Source organism: Callithrix jacchus, chromosome 12 (assembly GCF_049354715.1).
Source record: "Callithrix jacchus isolate 240 chromosome 12, calJac240_pri, whole genome shotgun sequence".
Taxonomy (NCBI): Eukaryota; Metazoa; Chordata; class Mammalia; order Primates; family Cebidae; genus Callithrix; species Callithrix jacchus.
The window spans coordinates 28280892-28300158 of record NC_133513.1 but is presented as its reverse complement, the minus strand read 5'-3'; the positions used below and the strand labels follow the sequence as shown (position 1 = coordinate 28300158).

The following is a 19267-nucleotide window of genomic DNA, read 5'->3' as shown; positions in this document are numbered from 1 at the left end:
GGCAGCCACCACTGTTCCGCTGCCCATTCCAGAAGAGGGTGCCGACGGGGCCGCCTGCCAGGAAGTACTGAGTGGGACTTGGAATGAGTGGACCTGGCACCAGATGCTTGCACTGTGCTGTGGGTACATGGGCTGGGGCTGCATTTCAGGGTCTGAGGGGTCAGCCTCTGTGCCCTCGAGAGGCCAGGGCTGGCAAGTGGAGAAGGGGAGGCCGACACGCCCAGAGAAATTTCCTCACTGATCCCAGTGGCTTGGACTTCTTTTTCTCAAGTTTAAACTTCAGGTGTTTAGAATAAAAAAGCCTCAAAGATCAGAAATCAGAGAAAGCTCTGGGCAGCACTGTGCATACATACAGCCGGCGAGGGCTGCACGGCCTGTAGGTTTCCAGATTCCAGGTGTCTTGCAACTGACAGGTGCTTGGGATATGATCACTAGGTGGATGGACAGCTGGTGGGTGGCAGAACTAGCTGGAAGAAGCTCAGGAAGGGAGGACGGGAAGGAGGGAGGGAAGGAGAGGGAGGACTGCCTCTCCAGGACTGGGTTCCCAGCTCTGCCTCCAACCAGCCGTGTGGTCTCCTGCAAGCCACCTAGCCTTGCCTATCCTCTCACCCACATATCAACAAGGATAATACAACTGCTTATGGATTACTGGGAAAAGGTGCTCATTCATTCATTCATCAGCCATGTATTTCTCCTTTCACTAGAGCAGGGGTGGAGATGACTCAGGTCCTACTCTCAAGGGGTCCATGGTGCCCTGGGAAAGCAGCCATAAATTCTGGAAAGGAGATGGTAGAACACGTTCATGAGGTCCCAGAGATGTGCAAGGGGCAGAGGGCAGGGGGCAGGGGGCAGGGGGCAGGGGGCAGCAGGGGGCAGGGTCGGCTTCCTGGAGAAAGTGACATCTGGGTTTCCAGGAATATGAGGCAGAGACAGGCATTCTGAGTTGAGTGAGATAGGGATGTAGAGGCAAGGATGAAGGTATCACTATCATGGTGGGGGATGGAAAGCCAGGGCAGCCTGCATTTTGGAGGGCACTGTGCAAAGGCCAGGTATTGACAGGAGAGAGCCAGGGCCGGGCACGAGGGCATTAGGAGGCTCTGATGTCACACTCAGGAGGTTGACCTTGATGCTCTGGGCCAAGGAGAGGCTCTGAGGGTTTGAAGCAGCAGAGACATGTGATTGGATCTCCCTGGTGGCTGCTGGAAAGCCAGTCTGGAGAGCCCAGACTGGAGGGCTGGGCGTAGTTTAAGTGAGAGCGATTAAGAGGGTGTGTTCCCTCTCACCTCCATGCCTGCGAACAAGCCGGGCCTCCACCCAGGACACACTGTCTCCTTTCCTGCCTCGGCTGAATGCTGCTGTCTCTTGCCATCACAGCTCAGATGTGTGTTCCTTCAAGAACCTTCCCTGATCTCTCCCAGCCTGAGGTGGGATCCTTTCTCCACACTCCACACAGTCTGGGGCAGGCTAGTTCCAGCCCAAAGATGAGTTTTGTTTGAATTGTGTGGTGGTTTAAAAAGAACCTAAATTAGCTACTGACATTTACAAATAAGGAAGGCTCATATCAAAACTCAGATATCCAGCTCACTAGGCATGTTGGGAAGAGCTAGCAGAACTGGCTGGTATTATACAAAGCAACCCTTAGAGTGGCTTCCCTTTCCCTAGGGCATGGGCTTGCTAGTCTACCCTAGTCCCCACCACTCCCTAATGTCTCTAGCGAGATTGAAGGTGAGGCTTCCTTCCTATTTATAATCTCATCTGAACTACTGCTTCCCTTACAGATTTGAAAGTACAACTCTTTCCCCCTATGCTGACCGTAAGAGGGCAGATAGGCCAAGTGAGTTCCTGTCCTTCCTCAGTATTTAGTTCTCTGATGGAACTATAAGTACATGAAAAACAGCTCAGAGAAGGAAGGACAGGGTGTGGGCACAGGCAGGAGCATCAGGGTAGACAGTGTGAGGTTAAAAAGGAGGGTATGGATCCTGCAATTGAAGGGGGTGGGTCCAAAGGTAGCAAGTTTCTCAACTGATCACATTCAGTTATAGATCTAACTCCTTTCTCTATTCTATCGCCCCTTCTCATTACCGTACTCGACTAGTCTTTTAAAAAATAAACAATAGAACCAGAGGGGTGCAACAGCCAGAGGTTAAGAGAAACAGAAAGCCTGGAGCACCTGGGAGCTGGCTAGACCTTCAGAATCTCAGGCCCTGCCCCAGACCTGCTGAATTAGAACCTGTCTTTTAGCAAGATCCTGCAGATGAGTCACTGCAAATTAACATTTGAAAAGCGACGGCTAAGAGAAAAAAAAAGCCTGGAGTGCAATGCAGGGGTTCACACTCTTCACTCTCACACTGACTGGCTGTGTGACTTGGGGCAAGTTACATAACCTCTCTGTGTCTCTGTATCCTTATCTGTCAAACTGAGTCTCGGCTTGCATTTTTCCAGTTCCCTCAAGGGGACCCTGATACCACCTCCCAACCCCAGAGCTGGAAGCCCTGGGGGGCTGGGAGAATGCAGTGTGAACCTCCAGCAGGCTATTGCTGCACACACAGAGCAGCAGGGCCTCCGTGTATCCATTTTGCAACTTTAGGAACCAGGCTATTGGTGAACTGCTAGGCGCTTCCGTCAACCCAGGGCCCAGTGGGGGACCAGCGCCTGTTACTTACGCCGTCAGCCGTCCAGTAATTCCGAACCTTGATCTTGGCCAGACCGAAGTCCCCCAGTTGCCTTATATTTCGAATAACAAAAAACAGCTGGAGTGGTGAGTGGAAGGGGCAGGTCCACAGGGAGGAGTCTTTCTTGCCCTAGAAGGCCAGCAAGAGAGGGAAGTCATTAGGCACATTTCTGCCTCTCCCCAAAGTAAAATGGCAGTGGCTCTTTGGCACACAGAAACCAGGAGAGGCCTGGTGAGGTCTCAGGGCAGGCAGCTAGGCCACCTGTTGCCATCACCCAGGCCGGGCCCTCAGATCACCCGGTCTGGACAGCATTTCACAGCAGGCTGCTGACCCCGTCCCCCGTCCCCCGTCCCCCCTCCCCCCATCCCGCCCCTGCACAAAGCTAAGGACCCCTCTGATATGCCAACCAGATGGAATTTAAAATGCAGCGGGCTTTATTTTAATCGACTTAATCGGCTTTGAGGAGAGCTGGGGGAGGGGAAAGACAGTAGATAGAAGGACGGGAAGCTATTTGATTAACCTGGCAAACAGAGCCTTTGATTTTCTTTTGTAAAACCCTGCCAAATTTTTAAAATTTTTAAATAGAAAAGAAAGCAAGCCACTGGCTCAGGCGTTGGTTGGGCCAGGGCCAGGGAACCGAACTCTGGGATTTATTCTGTTCCTTTCAGGGTTTCCAAGCTTGGGGGCCTCGGTTTGCAGTCTCCACCCAATGGAGGCCCTAGGGGCAGGAGAACAGGGAGGCCTTGCTGTCATTCTCATTCACACCGACAAAACTGCATGTCATGAATGCTTTGGGTGCAGATGGAAAAAGCCACACCAGGGCACTTTGCTCAGCCCCAGTCGCTTTCTCTCGGCTTTCGGCAATACCTATTCACTCTCTATTGGAACAAAACTCACAGCTGCTCCCAAACGTGTCCACGCTGGCTCAACCTGGTACCTTGGCACAGACTGGGCCTCTGCTTGCTTGCAATTCTCTCCCTAACGTCATCCTGGGAGTTCAGCTAAATCCAGGTGCCCATGGCTCCTTGCAGTTCCCAAGCGCGGTAACCTACCTCGGTGTCCCACGATCATCTCTTTTCATGTCCATGTCATGCCCCCATTCAGCCGTGAGCTCAAGGGAAGGGGTCATGTTTAGTTCCCAGAACCCTTAGCATCCAGCCCAGTTGGCACATGGCAGATGCCAAAAAACCCTTTGTGTAATAAATAAGTGAATGCATACATGGAATATGCCTCCTAATATCTGCTCTTTCATTAAAGCATTAAGAAGAGACTATAGGCCGGGTGCGGTGGCTCTAGTCTGTAATCCCAGAACTCTGGGAGGCCAAGTGGGTGGATCACCTGAGGTCAGGAGTTCGAGACCAGCCTGGCCAACATGTCGAAACCCCGTCTCTACTAAAAATATGAAAATTAGCAAGGTATGGTGGTGCATGCCTATAATCCCAGCTACTCGGGAGGTGAGACAGGAGAATCACTTGAACTCGAGAGGTGGAGGCTGCAGTGAGCTGAGATTGTGCCACTGAACTCCAGCCTGGTGACAGACCAAGACTCCGTCTCAAAAAGAATAAAGAGAAGAGACTGAGCTGGATCTGGCTTGCAGAAGTATTTGTTTAGTTAATGCACTGTGGAAAAAAAAAAAGCAAAGACAAATTATTGCCAACCTTTAAAAATGGGGCGATTCAGAGAGATACAGTGGCTCATGCCTTTAATCCCAGTGATTTGGGAGGCTGAGGCAGGAAGATCGCTTGAGGCCAGGAGTTAGGGACCAGCCTAAGCAATACAGAGAGACCTTGAATCTACAAAAAAAAATTTTTTAATTAGCAGGGTGTGGTAGTGTTTGCCTATAGTCCTGGCTACTCTCGGAAGGCTGAGGTGGGAGGATTGCTTGAACCCAGGAGTTTGGTACCACTGCACTCTAGCCTGGGCAACATAGTGAGATCCTGTCTCTAAGGAAAAAAAAAATGGAGGCCAGGTACAATGGCTCATGCCTGTAATCCCAACACTTTGGGAGGTCAAGGAGAGCAGATCATTTGAGGGCAGGAGTTCGAGACCAGCCTGGTCAATGTGGTAAAACCCCGTCTGTACTAAAAGGAAAAAAAATACAAAATTTAGCTGAATGTGGTGGCACATGCCTGTAATTCCAGCTACTTGGGAGGCTGAGACAGGAGGATTGCTTGAACCTGGAAGGTAGAGGTTGCAGTGAGCCAACATTGCGCCAGTGCACTCTAGCCTGGATGATGGAGTGAAACTCTATCTCAAAAAAAAGGTGAGGGTGGAGATTTCTCCCAAAAGCCATTTTTCTGACCCCTCTGCAGACTCGGAAGAAATGGCAGCTTAGGGGCCCTAATGGCCGTTGCCTGGAGCCAAGTGTGCCACCCTGAAACCTGCTGTTCCCCAGGGATCCCAGGTCCCACCACTCCCTACTGCTTCAAATCCACCTCAGTTCCCTCTCAAGCCTTTGCCTGGCCCCTGTAGGCACTGAGTCTGGGGTCCTTGCTTAGGGGCCGAGCAGCAGCAGCAAGTCCCATCTGCCAATAAGCAAGCTCTGCGGGCCTGACACTGGCTAAGTTGTCCCTTTTCATCTCAAAGGCCATCACCCCGCATTTGAGAACATCTCAACAGTCACCAGGAACGTGCCTGCTACTTGACAGAGCCAGGGAGGGAGGACTGGCTGATCTGGGGTTTTATAGGCCCCCAGGAGATGGGAGGCCCAGGCGCCAGCTGCGGTGGAGGACAAAGGGGGCTTGTTTCGGTGACAATGGTGCCTTTCAGGAGGGAGGAGGCGGCTTTTGTTAAGGAGGAACGATGAGTTCAAGGGGTTCTGACTTATTCTGGCAAGTTTCTCCAGCTCTACAAGAACTTGTAGTGCTCTGGGCAGCTGTGAGGGGTCAGGAAACCACATCCCCAAATCCAGCGGGGTAGTCACATTCCTTTGCTGAGTGGGGGCCTCAAATGGGGCACTGCGGCTGTCTGACAAAGGAAGAGACTGATGGCTGACCCTTAGATGTGGGCTAGGGGGACTGTAATTGATTTCCCTTCACATTTCTGTCAGCGGGAGGAATAACAGGAGGGCGGAGTGGGAATTGTGGTGTTCAGAGTCAAAGAACATTAACCTGCGGAAAACTCTGGGTCTCATTAGCTACCCAGCCTTCTGATGTTTCCTCTCCACAGACAGGATCTCGGAGAGAAAGGCTGATGGGAAGCTGCCCAGGGCTGACCTAGCATATGCTGGGCAAACCCCTTGGTGCCAGGGCAGGAGGCAGAGCATCTGCAGCTCCTCCCTCCCCATCACGGGGGTAAGGAAGACCGCAGAATAGGAATTTGGGCGCCTTCACGCTGCTGTTACTGCTCTTGGTTCTGTGGAAACCCCAGGAGGAAGGCACTGCTGTAATGCAGGTGCTACCGACAAAAACAGACCAAAGCTCAGCGGGGAGGGATCGCCTAAGGTTGCTCAGTGCCCACCTGGTGGAGTGGGGATCCAAACCTCCATTTTCCATGCATTAATTCATTTGGTCTTGGGCTTCCCCCAGAAGCAGACCCTGAGGCAAGGATCCAATGTAAGTAGTTTATTTAGACAGAGCAGAAAATATCAGTGGGAAGGTGGGGAAGCGAGACAAGGCAGGGAAGGTGGGCAACTGGAGCTGAATCTCCCTGGGGAATATGGGAGCCAGGGTGGAACAGGCCTCAGAGTGACTGCACCTAGGGGGCCAGGGAACTGGGGTATTTATACCCCAACTCCCACCAATGTTGGTTGAGTGCTGCTCCTGGAGGGGGGCCTCAATTTCCCTCTGCATGGGAGGCAAAGCGGGCCCTGGAGGCCACAAAAAGAATCCTCCAAGAAAGAAATCTCAATGCTGCCATTCAGAAAAGCAGTCTTCCCTGAGGTGCTAGAGCAAGGGTTGGGAGCAGGCACTGACACATCTACTCTATAACTTGCCCAACAAACACTGTGCAGGGTCCCTCCTGGGGGGCCGACGCTGAGCCAGACTCGGGGCATGTGCAGGGGCCTGACCTGCCAGGCCCTAGCAGTTCTGTGCTATGAGGGAAGGCAAACAGGTAATGTTTCCAAGAAATAAAATCAAGCAGGGACACATTCTAGGAAAAAAAATAAGAGAGAATTATTCATGGCTCATGGAACAGCTACTTTCAAATGGATGGTTAGAGAAGGCTTCTCTGAGGAGGTAACTCCTAAACCAAAGGTGCCTTTTTAACTCCGGCGTGAACATCACACTGAATAGCAACCCGCAGGGAGATACTGCACTGCCCTCAGAAGTAGCTCCAATTTAATAAACCATTGCATTAAAAAGGAACAAACCACTGACGCTCACAACAATCTGGAAGGGTGTCAAGGGCATTATACCGAGTAAAAAAAGCGAGTCTCAGAAAAGGCCACCAACTTTGGTAGTGACATCAATGCTAAATAAGTGGTATGACTGCATTTACACAGCATCCCTACGATGACGAAAGTATGCAGAGGAACAGGCCGGTGGTTTCTCTTGTCAGGACTGGGCATGGGGAAGTGTGGCTGTGCAGGAGGAGCCCAGGGGAGCTCCTTGGTGTGATGGAACTGGTCTGTATCTCAGTGTCTGTCTTGAGAAAGAAATCTACATATGTGATAAAACTGCATAGAACTATATACACGTACATACAAGTGAGAGTCTGAAGGTCCGTATATTATCCCAATGTCAAGGCCTGGTTTTGATAATGTACTACAGTTACATAAAATTTACCACTGGGGAATGCTGGGGAATGGCGTATGACATTTCTTTCCTTTTTTTTTTTGAGATATAATTCATATAGCATAAAATTTGCCATTTTAAAGCATTCAGTTCAGTGGTGCTTTTGTACATTCACAAGGTTGTGCAAACATTACCACTATTTCCTTCCAGTACATTTTCACCACCACCCCCAAAAGATACCACTTCTCCCCATGCCTGCCTCCTCCCGGCCTCTGGCAATGACCAACCTACTTTTTGTCTTCAGATGTGCCTATTCTGGACATTCCATATAAATGGAATTATGTACTATACAGCCTTCGGTGTCTGGCTTCTTTCATTTGGCATAATGTTTTCAAGGTTCATCCAGGTTGTATCACGTAGCAATGCTTCGTCCCTTTTTAGAGCTGAATAATACTCCATTTTGTAGAAATACTGCATTTTCTTCATTCATCCACTGATGCACATCTGGCTGTTTCTACCACTTTTGGCTATCATGAATAATGCTGCTGTGAACACGCACGCACAAGTGTTTTTTTAATGAACGTATGTTTTTAGTTAGCTATGACTGCATCCCCGTTCGCCAGCCTGGGCAACACAGCAAGACCCTGTCTCTAAAAAACTAATAATAATAACAGAGTCTGAGATGGCCGGGAGAGAGCCAAGAGATGTCAAGCAGGAAGCTGCCTTTCATGTCAGGAACTCAGAGGAGCAGGCAGGGCTACGTGTACAAATCTGGAGTCGTTTGAGGCCTTGGGCTGAGATGCAGCCAGTGAGAGAGATGGTGCGGGCACAGAAGGGAGGAATTTCCGCAGAGGCTGGGGCACTCTCACATCTTCTGAATACCCCAATTCACCTCCACTGAAGCATTTTCTCTTTCAAACCCAGCCTCCGCTTCAGATACCTCAGCTGTCAGGTGGGCTCCATCAGCTATGCTGCATGGCCTGGGGCAAGTGCCTCTTCCTCACTTCCTCTTCCTCTTGTTTTTTCTCATTGATAAAAGGGGGAGAGTCATCCCAAGGTTCATGTGAGGGTTATATGAGGCTATGCACCAGGCTGTGGCTGGTGCATGCCGGTGCAATTGGATGGTTCTGAGAGGCACTGTGTTTCTGTAGCCCCGGGCCTGGGACCCAGGATGCAGGGAAGCCCCACATTAGGGAAGTAGGGGGAATCCAGCCTTCCTGCAGATGAGCCCAGAGCCCCAGCAGCCCAGGGGGACACAGCTGCCTCATGTCCCAATCACAGGGCCAAAAAATAAAAACCTCAAATCCACCAAAACCATGGGCCATCACATGGCAAAGTGCCCCAGCCTCTGCTGCACAGAAGAAAGGGAGAGCAATCAACAGAATTGGTCCCCATCAAATCCAATGGTGCTTTTTATTGCCCCTGGTGTGCTCTGTTCTGGAGAGCAGGCTTCCAAAACGCCACTGCTTTCTGCAAGAGGGGGGCAGGGGAGAGGTGGTGAGGGTGGACCAAGTCCCAGCAGCAAGCATGGGAGCCTACAGACTTGAATCTGGAGGTAGAGCAGAGCCAGGCCAGGCCATAGCACCTGCGCAGCCATTATGCACAGCCAAGGGACTGTCTTTCGAGGGCTGAGATCACAGAGCGCTGATCTCGAAGAGGACTCAGATCCCTCAGTCCAACCCTGGGGATGGTTGCTGCTTCTTGACTATCTAGCAACCAGCCTGCCTGTCTTTTAGTGGTGATCTTGAATTTCTTTATTTTTATTTTTATTTATGACATATATGACAGCTTTCCTAAGCAATCGTGAACTCCTTCTTCCTGCCCGGCTGGGGCTTATTGGTGGAAGTGGCATCAAGGTGCGCTGCCTTAGTTAGGCTGGTCCATCAGCCTTCCTCTCCTGAGACTGTTTCCAGCAGAGTCGCGAGGACAAATCAACCAGCCAAGGGACGCTGCCAAGGCATCTCAATAAATGGCCGCTGTATGAACGAAGTGAATGAAGCTTTATGCTTTTCTCCATCTCCCCTTCTCATTTTGTTCCCTTTCCTGAAAGCAGCCCACAACCTTGAGTCGTGACCCAGTTTAGGACGTAAGTCAGTCATGGTTTTCGGTGTCATGGAAGTGACCGCTCACACGAAGGCCAAATCAGTCAACTCTAAGTAGGACAGCACACTCTCCCCAGAACCTCAAGTCCAAGAGGAAAATCTTTCCAGAAGAAAGACCCTCACATCCTCCTGTTCATCACCTACCCCTAAAAGAAGACCACACCCTTGGTGGCCAGCATTCCAGGATGCTCCCTGAAACCTCCTTTCCTTTCCTTTCCTGGCCTGCGTGGCAGTGAGTACACTAGCTACTCAAAAGACCTGAAACATGTTTACTGTTTAAAAATGTGCTAACTGAGCTAGACTCTGCTTCTGCTGCTGGAACTCTAAGAATCCTAACAGATGACTGACCCAATCTCCCACGTTTTAGCAGGCAGAAAAATCCACTCACAGAGAAGGCAGGTAGGTTGTCCCAGGCCAGAGTCAAGACCAGAATCTGGGTCTCTAGAACCGGAAATTTCAAAGACCGCTTTTTCTGTTTCGTTTTATTTAAAATGGGAATAACACTACCTACTTCTCAGTGGTATTAATACTATTAATAACAACAATAACAGCAAAGGCTGGGCATGGTGGCTCACACCCATAATCCCAGCACTTTGGGAGGCCAAGGTGGGAGGATTGCTTGAGGCCAGGAGTTTAAGACCAGCCTGGGCAACATAGTGAAACCTGGGCTCTTTAAAAACATTTACAAAATTAGCCAGATGTAGTACTGTGTGCCTGTAGTCCCAGCTATTTAGGAGGCTGAGGCAGGAGGACAGCTTGAGCCCAGGGGTTTGAGGCTACAGTGAGCTATGATCACGTAATAACAACAGCATCTTCCCAGGTCTCCCAGGAGATAATTATGAATGATGCTAAGGCCCAGCATAGCAAAGATGATGTGGCTGGCTGTTCTGGCTCAGTTGAGCTTACAGCCTCTTGTGTCCAGCTTGTAAGCAGCAGGAAGGAAAAATGCCAGGACCCTCCCCAGTCTTCTCTTTTGTAAATTCTGTTGTTTGTGTTTATTTATTGAGCCAGAGTCCTGCTCTGTCACTCAGGCTGGAGTGTAGTGGCACAATCTTGGCTCTACTGCAACCTCCTCTCCTAGATTCCAGCGATTCTCCTGCCTTAGCCTCCCAAGTAGCTGGGACTACAGGTGTGCACCCCCACGCTGGCTAATTTTGGTATTTTTAGTAGAGACGGGGTTTCACCATGTGGGCCAGGCTTGTCTCAAACTCCTGGCCTCAGGTGATCTACCCACCTTGGCCTCCCAAAGTGCTGTGATTACAGGCATGAGCCACTGTTCCTGGCTCTTTAAAAGGAAAAATACACTCAACGTTTGTGGAGTGTGCACCTAACGACCTCAGGGCAGCAGGGTCCTGAGAGGGTGTGGGCAAGGGTCCTGGCCCTGGCTGCCTGATATGAACTTGGCTCCACTAACTTCCAGCTGTGTGACCTTGGCCAAGTCGCTGCCCTTCTCCAAGCTATAGTTTCTTCAACTGCAAAGAACACGCATTGACCTTAATGACCCCTGAGGTCCAGTGTTTGGTGGTGACTGTAGAGAACTGCAAGGCGGATAAAAGAACAGGTGAATTTGCTCCCCTAAGAAAACCCCACAGAGCAGGGGCTGGGAAACAGCTTAGGGGAGTGTCGGGGGCCTCTGCCAGTACCGCTCCCTCAGGTTACTCCCCAACTTTGCCCAAATGAACAACCCTGGTAGATTTTATTTATTTATTTATTTTGAGACAGAATCTCACTCTGTCACCTAGGCTGGAGTGCAGCGGCACAATCTTGGCTAACTACGACCTCTGCCTCCCGGGTTCAGGCAATTCTCCTGGCTCAGCCTCCTGAAGTAGCTGAGATTACAGGCATGCACCACCATGTTGGGCTAATTTTTGTATTATTAGTAGACACGGGGTTTCACCACATTGGCCAGGCTGGTCTTGAACTCCTGACCTCAAGTGATCCACCTGCCTCGGCCTCCCAAAGTGCTGGGATTACAGGTGTGAGCCACCGTGCCTGGACTATTTTTGTTTTTGTTTTTGGAAAGAGGGTCTCACTCTTGTTCAGGCTGGAGCGCAGTGTTGCAATCACAGCTCACTGCAGCCTCAGCCTCCCTTGGCTCAGGAGATCCTCCCACCTCAGCCTCACAAGTAGCTGGGACTACAGGCATGAGCCATGATGCCTGGCTAATTTTTTTGTGTTTTTTGTAGAGACAGGGTTTTGCCTTGTTGCCCACCCTGGTCTTGAACTCCTGACCTCAAATGATCAGCCTGCCTTGATCTCCCAAAGTTCTGGGATTACAGGTGTGAGCCACTGTGCCCCGCCAGATTTTGCTGTTCTTCCCCTCCCTCCACTAATACCCTTAACTCAGACTTATCAAGGGCAGAGAAAATGCAAGGGAATACAAGCAATCCAGTGCCCCTCGACTCACAGCTAAGTTCCTGTTGACGAGGCGGCCCAGCTCCCCAGGCATGGCTGTGTTCCGGATATCCACATCGTGGGGCGACACATACAGCTTCGTGTCATTCAGATCAAAGAACTCGACTTCTGTGAGCCCCACCCACCATGAGTTGCCCCAGTTGGACAGGATCTCCATGGTCACATAGATGGCATCTTTGATCTCCTCTTCCCTCATTCTCTGTTTGTCCTTAAAGAAGAGAAAAATAACACCAGAGGATTAAGACATGACAGGCTTGAATTAGGCTCCATCTCTGCTACCAATGCCTTCAAAAAGTTAGTTAACCTTCAGGGTCTCAGTCTCTCCTTCTGCACTATGAGGATAAGAATGGCACCCACTAGCTATGCTTATTACAATGATTAAATGAGTTCATTCTGCAAAGCATTCAAAATAGAGTCCCTGTATACCTGGCACTCTATTAGCATGCTGTTTGAGAGTTTACAAATAAATAAAAATGTCTAAAAAGCATTGAATTCTGCCTGAATATTCCCACCTCTCCCCCACTACTCAAGGGTTCAGGACCCAGAAGCTTGTCACAAGATCTGCTGAATTGAGTAGGTGTTATGAGCTGAGGCTGGGCACAGTGGCCCACACCTGTAATCCCAGCACTTTGGGAGGCCGAATTGGGAGGATTCCTTGAGGCCAGGAGTTTATGATCAGTCTAAGCAACAAAGTTGGACCCTCGCTTTACAAAATAATTTTTTAAAAAATGAGCTGAGCACAGTGACACATGCCTTTAGTACCAGCTACACAGGAGGCTGAGGCAGGAGGATTGCTTGAGCCCAGGAGGTTGAGGCTGCAGTTAGCCATGTTCACACCACTACATTCCAGGCTGGGTGAAAGACCCAGTCTAAAAAAAAGGTTTACGGGCTGAATTTTGTCCCTTCCAAATTCATCTGTTGAAACCCTAATCCCCAGTACCTCAGAATGTGACTGTCTTTGGAGATAAGGCCTTCAAACAGGTGATTAAATTAAAATGAGGCTGTGGGGTCGGTGGGAGGGCTAATCCAATCTAATTGGTGTCCTTATAAGAGGAAAGTTGGATGCACACACAGAAAAAGACCATGTGAGGGCACAGCAAGAAGGCAGCTGTTTGCGAGAGAGGCCTGAGAACAAACCAAACCTGCCAGCACCTGATCTTGGACCTCCAGCCTCCAGAACTGTGAGAAAACAAATCTCTGTTATCGAAGCCCCCCAGTGTGTGGGATTTTGTTATGGCAGCCTGAGCTGACTGATACAGCAGGTAACATGGCCCACCTGGCCTTGGACAAGTCACTTGACATCCCTTGGCCTGGCTGGGGAAGATGAGATGACACCATCTATGTGATAATCCTGTCACAGGCCTTAAACAAGACATCAGTACCCAAGGAGGCCCTACCACAAGCCCCGGCCCTGGGTGCGCCCTGTGTCTGTTTCTTTCTGTTTCTCTCCTTCATTGATTTTAATGTCTGCCTCCTTCCCGGTCGGCTGTCTGCTCTGAGAGCCTGCGTGAATGCCATCAATAAATGGCCACCCTTTGGAATGGCTTCCTGAGGCCCTCCGGGCTGACTGCAGCACTGGTTGCCACGGATCAGTCACTCACAAAATGTGCATTCCCCGCGTGCACATGCCCTCTGTTAATTAGCACGGGTAATCTGCAATGGTTCTGTGAGCAGGGAGCCGGCAAATGAACAGCAACTGTTCCCCACTTATTTTTTTAATTAATAGCCAGCGAGATGTGCTAGCGCTCTCAGTGTGAGTTTGGAGGGGCCTTGATTGCCACATGGTGGGAATGCGGATGGGGAGGAAGGACAGAGGTCAGCTCACAGCTCCCGGATGAAAGATAGGGCCTGTTTTGATTAGCTAGGCCCTCAACACCCACAGCTTCCTCCTTTTGCTCCATAGCCATGTGGGGTCCTGGCCAAGCCCCCTGCTGCCCTGGGTCTGAGTCCCAGGCACGCAGGGCAGGTATGAAGCTAAACTGGCCGGGCTGACTCCAGGGGACTGGGAGGTTAATGAGCTCGTGCTTGTGAGGAGCAGTCCAGGGTCAGGTGAGTGGTCAGTCTCGGGGATGCTGAAGAAGTAGCCCTCTTCACCTTGCTTGTTGGTGGGAGGCAGGAGGGCCAGATGGGAGGCAGGCTGCCTCTCAGAGGGGCTGCTAGAACTCCCACCTGGTGCAATCTGAAATGTGCAAATTCCTCAGCTGTGTTTGTAAATGAAAAAGCTGAAGGATCTACTCACTAAGCAAGTGTCACAACTTGTCTACTGCTACTCAGTGGCTCCTCCTGCTTCTGTACTGCCTGATTTGGAATCCTGCTTGGCAGTGGGAGGGGGACCCTGGCTGGGCAGCTCCTGGCCCCTCTCATTCATTGTCTCCGCTTTTGCTGAGACCACTTGATTTTCCTTGGGAGAAGCCACGCCTTCTCTTTTCTCAGCCATAAAGCATAGGGGGACTGACCCTTTCCCACTCCAGGGAGTGTCCTGTCCCCTGGGCCACCAGGAGGGAGGAGCTCAGTGACAGGCAAGTACCCCAGTATAGGTCAACGCAAGCACGCCAATCACAGATTTATCTGGGGAGGAACGGGCTTCTCTTCTGACAGTAAAGTCTGATGATACAAAAGTGCAAGGTAGAACCATTCTAGCTATTTAGGGACTATGAGGAGGGAGCAGAGATGGGACTGAGCTTTCCACTGTGCAGACAGAAAGGAAAGACACAGTGTGAACTGCTGGATCAGGCCCCACCTGGCCCTCTCTGTGTCATGTTTCAATGAGAAGAGTCTGTCATTTTTCTTCTCTTTCTTGTATAAGTCAGTTTGCCCTGGATTTTCTGTCTCCCATAATATAAAGAGACTTGGCCGGGTGTGGTAATCCCAGCACTTCGGGATGCTGAGGAGCCCAGGAGTTCAAGACCAGCCTGGGCAACATAGCAAAGATCCATCTCTACAATTTTTTTTTTTTTTTAATAGCCAGGTGTGCTGGAGGGGGGCCCTGTTGTCCCAGCTACTCAGGAGGCTAAGGTGGGAGGATTGACTGAGCAAGGAGTTCAAGGCTGCAGTGAGCCATGATCACACCTACTACACTCCAGCCTGGGAGACAGAGTAAGGCCCTGTATCTAAAACACATTCATTAATTAAAGTAATAAAAATAAAGCAACTACTCCATGCAGTAGGGAGCACAGCTTTGCTTTTTCTCGATGCTGAACTTCTAGCTGATAGTTGTTGGCCTCTCCCTGCACTGAGGTGCACGTCCTCAGAGACCTTTCCTGTTTCATGTGCACAGTGGCCTGTGGGCCATGGATTATGGACCCTATTTGAATGCCAGGACCAGACAGCTTAAGAGGCTTGTCTAAGGTCACACAATCTCTAAGTGATGGTGCCAGATTCAAAGCTGGAAGTCCAGTCCAGGCCAAGCCAACTCAGAGGCCTCTCTGCTCTCATAGGATTTTATGTGTGGCTTTGGGAGGACTTCACATTACGTCCTCACTGGCCAGTAGTAAGACTGGTGATCACCATACCAAATAACACTAAGAACAGCTTGGGTGAAGGTAGGGGCAGGAAGGACGTGCTGGGACACACACCTTTTAGGACATAAAAAAATAGAGGCCAGGTGTGGTGGCTCACGCCCATAATCTCAGTTCTGTGGGAGGCCGAGCCAGGCAGATCACTTGAGGCCAGGAGTTAGAGACCAAACTAACCAGCATGGCAAAACCCCACCTCTATTAAAAATACAAAAATTAGCTGGGCATGGTGGCACACACCTGTAATCCCAGCTACTGGGGAGGCTGAGACAGGAGAATCACTTGAACCCCGGAGGCGGAGGTTGAAGTGAGCCGAAATGGCGCCACTGCATTCCAGCCTGGGCAACAGAGCACAAAGGAAGGAAGGAAGGAAGGAAGGCAGGCAGGAAGGAAGGAAGGCAGGCAGGAAGGAAGGCAGGCAGGAAGGAAGGGAGGGAGGGAGGGAGGGAAGGGAGGGAGGAAAGGGAGGGAGGGAGGGAAAGAAGGAAGGAAGGAAGGAAAGGAGAAGGGGGAAATGGAGGGAGGAAAGAAGGGGGAAGAGAAGAAGGGGGAATGGGGGAAGGAAGGAAGGAAGGAAGGAAGGAAGGAAGGAAGGAAGGAAGGAAGGAAGGAAGGAAGGAAGGAAAGAAGGAAGGAAAATGGAATCACCATTAATCCTACCACACTGATGCCACAGTTCCCTTTTGTATTTTGTGTCCCAGCTCCATCAGCACACTCAATGGCCACACCTTTACACGGCTGTTGCAATCACACTGGACTGGAAGATCGACATCCCCTGTTACAGTTAGGTTAGCATCTCTTAGCGTTCCCGTCTTCGTTGTCTCATAATGATAGCTTCCATCCTTTTAAACTACCACATCGTGCTGACTATCATACTTTCCCGATTAACTCCATTGTTATGAGACAGTTAGGTTTAAAAAAATGTCTCTCCTACTTCCAATAATTCTGTAATGGACCTTGTGCCTCTAGCTTTTGATTTCTGTTGGGTGATTTCCTTAGGAAAGGGAGTGGGATTACGGGGCGGAAAGACAGAAGTGTTTCTAAGGCTCTTCCTAAGGTCAAGTGTTCTGTTTCCCGAGAGGGTTTCACTTGTTTATCCAGCTGCCTGCCACGTGTGTGTGGCTGCCACAGCTTTATTGTAACCTTGCTAGCACTCGAGGTTATCGTCAGAAATAATTTGTCAATTCGGAGAGCAAACGGGAAGCTCAGGTTGCTGCCATTTGCATTTCTTGATTGCCAGCGATGTTGGGCATTTTCCTATGAGCTTCCACGCTATTTATACTTCCTCTTGTGCGGATAGGCCTCTCTCCGCTGAAACTCCCGGCCCACCTCTTCCTTTCTTTGCTCCTACTCTCCATCACCTATACCTCTGTGTGCTGGGGAGGAGGGGAGAGGGAGACACGGGCCGAGAAATGCTAATTTAACCACGGTCAGAGCAATCCCCGCCGACGAGAAATGACTGTTCCCAGGGAGCCTTCCTGAATGCGCAGCTGAAAATCAAGTCAAGGCTCTCACCTCTGCGTCTGAAACTCGCTCCTTGGTTGCTGAAACCGCCCTGCTGAGATGGGCAGAGTCACTTTCCACGGCCTGGAGGACTTTCAGAAGCTTCTGCTGCTGTCTGAAAGGGATTCGGTTTTAGCAAACAGGTAGCAGTAAATGACACACAAAAGAACATTCCAGTCAAAGGTGCCACACGGACATTTCCTTCTCGGGGACAGGAAATGATTTGAAGAAGAAGTATGTACTCTGTATCCAGTTCAAAGGTAAGGGTGGGCCTGATGTTTTTCCCCCTTTATAAATGGCTGTACAATTAGTGATGGAATCAGAGCCAGCTGGGGAGACACTACTTGAGGCAAGGTGGCCAAGTGACCTCCCTAAGCTTAGAACTTGAGAGTCAAGAGCAGGGGTCAGCCGAACTAAGGCCTGCAAGTCGAATCCAGCCCACGGCTTGTTTTCGTGCTGCCTGTGAGCTAAGGATGGTTTATGTTTTGAAAAGGTTGTACAAAGAAACAAACTATACCAACGACAACAACAACAAAACCAGCCACAAAGCCTATTTACTATCTGGCCCTGACCCCTGGGCCGGAGCACTGCCCTCCTGCTCCTGTTTCTGAGGACACGGGCATTCTAAAACCCAGCAGAGCATGCCTTCATCGCTTGCAAACGTGCCCACGTGTGCACTTTACGGCTGGGTACCCCCAAGACCCTGAGGCACAAAGGATCTTGACGCCAGGGAAAGAAACATTTGGCGAAGTTCACGCTGCCTGTAATAAACTGCATCAGATGTAAAATATCCTCATGGCCCAGCCTTTTCTCTCTCTCTCTTTTTTTTTTGAGATGAAGTTTCACTGTTTTTGTACAGTCTGTGAGCTAAGAATGGTTTATGTTTTTAAAAGGTACGATCCTTTGAACTTAGGCTGGAGTGCAATGGCACAGTCTCGGCTCACTACAACCTCTGCCCCAGGGTTTCAAGCGATTGTCCTGCCTCAGCCTCCCGAGTAGCTGGGGTTACAGGCATGCACCACCACGCCCAGCTGATTTTTGTACTTTTAGTAGAGACAGAGTTTTCACCATGTTGGCCAGACTGGTCTTGAACTCCTGACCTCAGGTGATTTGCCTGTCTCAGCCTCCCAAAGTGCTGGGATCACAGGCGTGAGCCACTTTGCCCGTCCGCATCAGGGGTTTCCCTGCTAGTTCTTATTATGGCCACAATGGCACACAGCCCTGATTTCCACCTGAAGCCTAGAAAGTGTTATAAGAATGGTTGCCTTTAGCCTATTCAGTTTTCCTGTAAGTTATAATAAAGTACTCCCTCTAGGTAGACACAGACCTAGAGGTCACACAGCTTGGCTAGTGAATTCCTTTTTCATGCAGAAAAGCCACCACCCCCTTCTGGGCTGATATGGCCCTAGGTCAGGCCCTGAGCTTAGTGACCAGCAAACAGACTGGATTTCAACCCCTTCTCCCCACTCAGCCAGGCACTTTGTACAGTATACAACATGCACAGCTGTGCACAGCAGCCCTGGGAGTGTGTCTGTGTGCTGTGGCATGCCAGAAACTACAGGCTCAGCCTGGCGCATCTTTCTGAAGATCTATTTTGTCTGAAGACTACAGGGAAGGCTTTATTTTGATAATAAAACCTGGCAGTTCCAATAACTGCTGCTACATGTTAATGGAAAAGAATGCTGAGTTTGAACAAACTTTTAATAGAGAAAAGGAGCTTCGAAGGACGCTGCTGTGGGCCAGCCTCGCCCCTAGACCAGCTGGGAAACAAGTTTTGCTGTGGGCCAGCCTCGCCCCTAGACCAGCTGGGAAACAAGTTTAACACCCTGTGCTGCATGGGATATTCCACTGGAAACCCAGACAGGTTCACGTTATACAGGTTGGGGCCAAATTGACCAAGCCACGAGCCATTTGCCTGAAAGAAATCGAGTCAGTTTGAGTGCTTTAGGGCTGGAGGGAGAGAAAGAGGACAGTCTAAAGGAATAGTTTAAAAGAGTTTGGGGCCAGATGTGGTGGCTCACGCCTGTAATCCCAGTACTTAGGGAGGCCAAGGTGGGTGGACTGCTTGAGCCCAGGAGTTGGAGACCAGCCTGGGCAACATTGTGAGACCTTATCTCTACAAAAAAGTATAAAAATGAGCTGGGTAAGGTGGCACACACCTGTGATCCCAGCTACTCAGGAGGCTGAGGCTGGAGGATCATTTTAACCCAGAGTCTGAGGCTGCAGTGAGCTGTTTTTGCTACCACATGCCAGCCTGGGCAAGAGAGCAAGATCCTGTCTTAAAGAGAGAAATAGGGGTTCTGAAAAAACATAGGAAAAGCAAAGAACCCTCATGAAGAAGATCCCCATGGCTGCACTGCTACGGGGTTTGGGTTTGGCCTCGG

The 19267-nt window shown here is 50.3% G+C and overlaps 1 protein-coding gene across 35 annotated transcripts in view; it reads right to left on the bottom strand.

Moving 5' to 3' along the window:
- Nucleotides 1-19267, bottom strand: part of KATNIP (katanin interacting protein) — a 227848-nt gene that overhangs the window by 63030 nt on the left and 145551 nt on the right. For all 35 annotated transcript variants that reach the window (XR_013524760.1, XR_013524756.1, XR_013524757.1 and 32 more), the window contains 3 exons: nucleotides 16896-16998; nucleotides 11858-12073; nucleotides 2664-2801 (listed from right to left, as the gene is read on the bottom strand). Coding sequence is in view for 32 of the 35 variants with exons in the window: in XM_078344986.1 (XP_078201112.1) it covers nucleotides 2664-2801; nucleotides 11858-12073; nucleotides 16896-16998 (457 nt within the window). In the remaining 3 variants the exon portion in view is untranslated. The remainder of the gene's footprint in view (nucleotides 1-2663; nucleotides 2802-11857; nucleotides 12074-16895; nucleotides 16999-19267) is intronic.